Source organism: Stegastes partitus, unplaced genomic scaffold (genome assembly GCF_000690725.1).
Source record: "Stegastes partitus isolate 25-593 unplaced genomic scaffold, Stegastes_partitus-1.0.2 Scaffold1361, whole genome shotgun sequence".
Classification (NCBI taxonomy): Eukaryota; Metazoa; Chordata; class Actinopteri; family Pomacentridae; genus Stegastes; species Stegastes partitus.
Genome location: NW_007579092.1, coordinates 91581 through 96038, shown reverse-complemented (window position 1 = coordinate 96038; position 4458 = coordinate 91581). Strand labels below are relative to the sequence as shown.

The 4458-nt window shown below is 46.6% G+C and overlaps 1 protein-coding gene across 1 annotated transcript in view; it reads left to right on the top strand.

Annotated features, from left to right (window-relative positions):
• The first annotated feature begins 4202 nt into the window (after positions 1 to 4202).
• The window catches only part of LOC103370037 (MORN repeat-containing protein 4-like), a 10663-nt gene continuing 10407 nt past the window's right edge, over positions 4203 to 4458 (top strand). Inside the window, exons 1-2 of the mRNA XM_008298939.1 lie at positions 4203 to 4248; positions 4337 to 4451. Coding sequence (XP_008297161.1) covers positions 4203 to 4248; positions 4337 to 4451 — 161 coding nt within the window. The remainder of the gene's footprint in view (positions 4249 to 4336; positions 4452 to 4458) is intronic.

The window sequence follows — 4458 nt, the reverse complement described above, 5'->3', positions numbered from 1 at the left end:
TCTGTTGTCAGACATTTTAAACTCAGTGTGGACTCGACTCGACTCTTTTCATGAGCTTCTGTCTGTATCTCATGAATCCTTTGTCTCTTGTGAGCAAAACGACCGACAGACCGACAAATCCAACGAAAGACAAGAACCTTGAGTTTGAGCTTCTAAAACGGATCCTGAACACGGCTCATTGTTCAGGTTGTGTATCTGAACATATGCCAGTTGTTTTCTTTTCTACCACAGCAGAGATGATCTACATGTTAGAGCTGTTCACGTACTTTGCTTCACGTTTTAATGATCCCTCCCCACGCCGTGTGTGAACAGAGCTACTGCTGTGTAGCACCTTTTGCTACGACGCCATTGTTTCCAAAATAGGTGCGATTACACAGTCGGTGGATTTTTACCTGAAAAGTTGATGTGATTTTGTGCCGCTCTAATCGTGGGCGAGCGTGCACGTGTGTTGAACGCAGGCCGATGCATGTCGTGCACCAGGTCTCTGCGTCCATGCATGCACAGTCACTGTTTGCACACAAACATGTAGGTGTGTGTCAGACAGAGGTCTACAGTGTCACATGAATAATTCAGCGCAGCGCTGGTTGAAGACAGGCCCGGGGGCTATCAGGTTACAGGAAGTAGGTTGGGTACATCCACAACAGCCCAAGGAACAGCCAGAAGCCATTTACTACTGTACTTTGCCCATGCGGTCATTTAACATCTATGCATTACCGCTATTGATTGACATAAAAGCCGGACAAATTCAGCTAAACCGTAATTAGCCAGAGACCGTGACCCGGCACGTGATCGGAGGGAGGCGTTACAAAGGAGCTGAACGACAGATTAGAGTCTGTCTGGAGGGATCAAGTCCACGAGGACGGAGAGGAAGTGACTGTCGCTCGCTGCAGCAGTTTGCCGATAATCTGCACCTTCAGTAAAAACACACCGCGAGCTTCACAAAGCATCCGCAAAGCACTTCCACTCGATTTCACTGCATTCAGCTCACTGTTCACACGCTGACGTAACGCTCGCTGGAAGACGCTGCTTTGTTGCCCAGACGACTGCGGCCTCGTCGACACTCAGCAGATCGCTAAATTTCAGCGGCTAGTCCGTGAAATTTGCGCCTCGGGCTGTCGCTTGCTTGTCAGGGCTGCTGCAGGCTAAAGAGTTGGATTTAAGCTGCAGTTGGCCCTCTTCTTTACTCCTGTGCACTTAATCGAGTCCGGCTTGCGCACACACACACACACACACACACACACACGCCAGCATATGTGGATGCAGGATGTTTCAGAAAAGGGACGACTCTGAAAATGGAATGCACAGCTCCAGATTTAGTTTAGGCCAAATCTCCTCTCCAAATCTCCCGTGAAAACCCTGCTGAGATTAGGCAGAGAGCAGCACTTTAAGCAGCCCTGACAGATGGACTGCCTAATTTACTTTGCCATTAGCTGGGAGCAAAGGCACAACACTCCCCAGCCCCACCCCGCCTCACCCACTACCCGGCAACCCGTTTCCCCTCCACCACATCCCGGTCTGCTCTCAGCAAATCTTCCACTCGTCTCTCCACTCCGCCAGTTTCGTAGCGCTCGGCGAGCATCCAGTAAATCCCATTCCTCTGCCACGAGGATACCAGGGACCGCCTCAGCTCACGTCCAACTGTGCCTCGCATACAGTTATTCTCCAATTTCCCGCCGGGCCCGCTAATAGAGGCTGGCAAGAAGAAACGCTCACTTCTTTCCCTTCCTGTCTCCGTCAACTGCTGCTGGAAATTAGTTGCAGAATTAGAGGGAAAATTGGATCTCACCTCTCTGGGAACATTTTAGGAGGTGCTAAATGAAAGAGAGCAGCACACGTTTTGTTGCTCGCTCTAATTATGAGCATCCCAAATTGCCTGATCTGCGTGGAAGTATAATTATACTGCATGTCAGCCTTCCTCTTATCGCTTTTTGGCCAAAAGGACGTCAGCTGTCCCCAGAACATTTGCACTGTGAGGTTATGGACATCTTGAGCATGGTATAGTCTACCTACCACTTTGTCTGAACCTTCGTCAGGTTGTTTTTCTATTAGTTATACGTATGTTAGCCCAAACTAGGTTTGTTAGGAACGACACAAAACCATTTCTTTTACTGAAGTTACATTTTAAAGTTGCATTTTTACCTTTTTCAAAACATCTTGTTAATGGTTTTGAGGCAGAATATCCCAGTAAGTGAGACACTTTGAATCAACAAGCTAACTTTATTAATACTAGTAAATGTCGTATGCAATGTTGTTTATACATTAGGCTGCAAGGTGGAGCGGTGGTTAGCATCGTTGCCTCACAGCTAGAAGGTCGCCGGTTCGCGTCCCGGCGAGGACACCCGGGATCTCCATGTTCTCCCCGTGCAGCGTGGGTTCTCTCCGGGTTCTCCGGCTTCCTCCCACAGTCCAGAAACATGTTGAGGTTAATTGGTGATTGTAAATTGTCCATAGGTGTGAATGTGAGTGTGCTTGGTTGTCTGTCTCTAAGTGTAGCCCTGTGATAGACTGGTGACCGGTGTGTAGATGGATGGATTTCAACCTGTATGAAAGGATGAAACCCATAACTCTGAATCCTCAGAGGTGCAGGCCGTCTAGTAAAGAGAAGTTTTGTGTCTTCTGACTTCTGCCAAGTCTGAAGGAAACTTTGGTTCTGTTCTGTATAATTTTCAAGTGCATGGAGGTGACGTGTGCTGTGAATTGGTGCTACATAAAACCAAGTCAAATCAAACTGGAATTGATTTGAACGCAGCCAGAGCTCGCTTTGGACTCGCGGGTTTTCCAGCTTCCACTCCTTGTGTGAAGAAGACGAGGCCGGCTGCTGGTCGCTTCATGTTCAGCGTTCAGAGTTTTATTCATCGTCTCAACTGCCTCCTGGCAAGAATCCCCCAAAATGTTGACGATCCATTCCTTTGCATTTAAAAAGACCGTTTGGTTTTCCTGTGAACGTTCTAGACTCCTACATTGGATGCAGGTTCTGTCGATCCATCGTTAGCATGACGAACTGCATAAATCACGCTGTAAGAAAGCAGCAAGCTTTGGATGTGGAGGGTTGCAGAGGACACATGAAGATGCTGCCAACGCTTGTCCAGATAAACATCTAGTGAGAAAGTCCCGCTGCAGATATCAGATCAAGTGTTTTCGGGTGATGTTCGGGATGAGCTACGTTTTTCTGGAAACCGCTGTGATGAAAACTACGACTCATTACAAAATGCTGGACCTTCTGTAATGTTTGATTTTGAAACACTGCTGGATCTGACTACATTCCTCCATTTGTTTGTGGCTCTACACAGATAAACCAGCGTCCTATTGACACCGGTATGTTTGCGTCTTTTAACAGCCAGAATGATGTCGTTTATGGAGGAACGGCGTCTTTTTGTCGCGCAGCAAAAGCTCACGGTCGTGTTTTGTCCCCGTCGCTGTCTGTTATTGTCGTTCACGCCAAAGAAGTGTCAACTAGTACAAAAATTAAAGAGAAAACAAGATGCAAAAAAACAACACACGAGGGATAATCGCTTCACGCAGGCATAATAAATTTCACCTCTAAAATCGTCCCGTTTTCAAGGATGAAATGAGCTGTGCTTTTGTGCATGTATGGATTTCACTGAGCATTTTATTCCGCCTTAGCATCGCAACAATAGGAGCACAAACTCTGAGCATATCAACTGACACGGCTATTGAATGCAATATCTTTATTTGTCCAATTTCACCATGTGTCCTTGGGAAATGAAACAGTGGCTGAAGCTCTGTGTGGAGCATAGAAACGGAATATTTTCATACATCGTATCATCCATTCATAAACAAACTGTAAGATCTTAAAAGACCACAAAAGCTCGTGCATCGCCAAGGTTCCAATTTTCTGTTCGCTATTATTCTGTTTTTCTATGTAACTGCTTCATGGAGGTTTCATTTAACAACCTTCTTTAATACACATTTGAGTCCTGAGATTGGGCGCCGGAGCTGTTTGGCTCTTTTAATTCAGGAAGAACAGTTCTGACCTCAGTACTACAGACTACTGCACAGCTCTGGTCCAGGGGCGTCCTGATGGTATCCAACCAACAACCAGAGGCACAATTAAGACCAACTAAAACACATGAACTTGTCAGGTTTGATGCTGCTGTTGATAATTAAGTTTCGATTTCGACTTTTTGTGAACAAGATGTTCCTGATATGTCCTGAACTGAACTGAAGCGTTGCACTAATACATGTATGATCGCAAGTTAGACAGCGTGCGAGGATCTGTTTTGGAGTGTCAGATTGTATTGTTTCATCCATTTTACTTGTGTTTTAGTTTCTAATCTGTCCGGATGATGTTACGAGCCTCTTGTTGCTGTTGCAGGTCTGCGTCATGGCCTCGGTCAGCTGACCTTCAGCGACGGGACGTGCTACACCGGACAGTTTGAGAACGGCCTCTTCAACGGCTGTGGGGTGCTGGTCTTCCCTGATGGCTCCAGGTTTGTG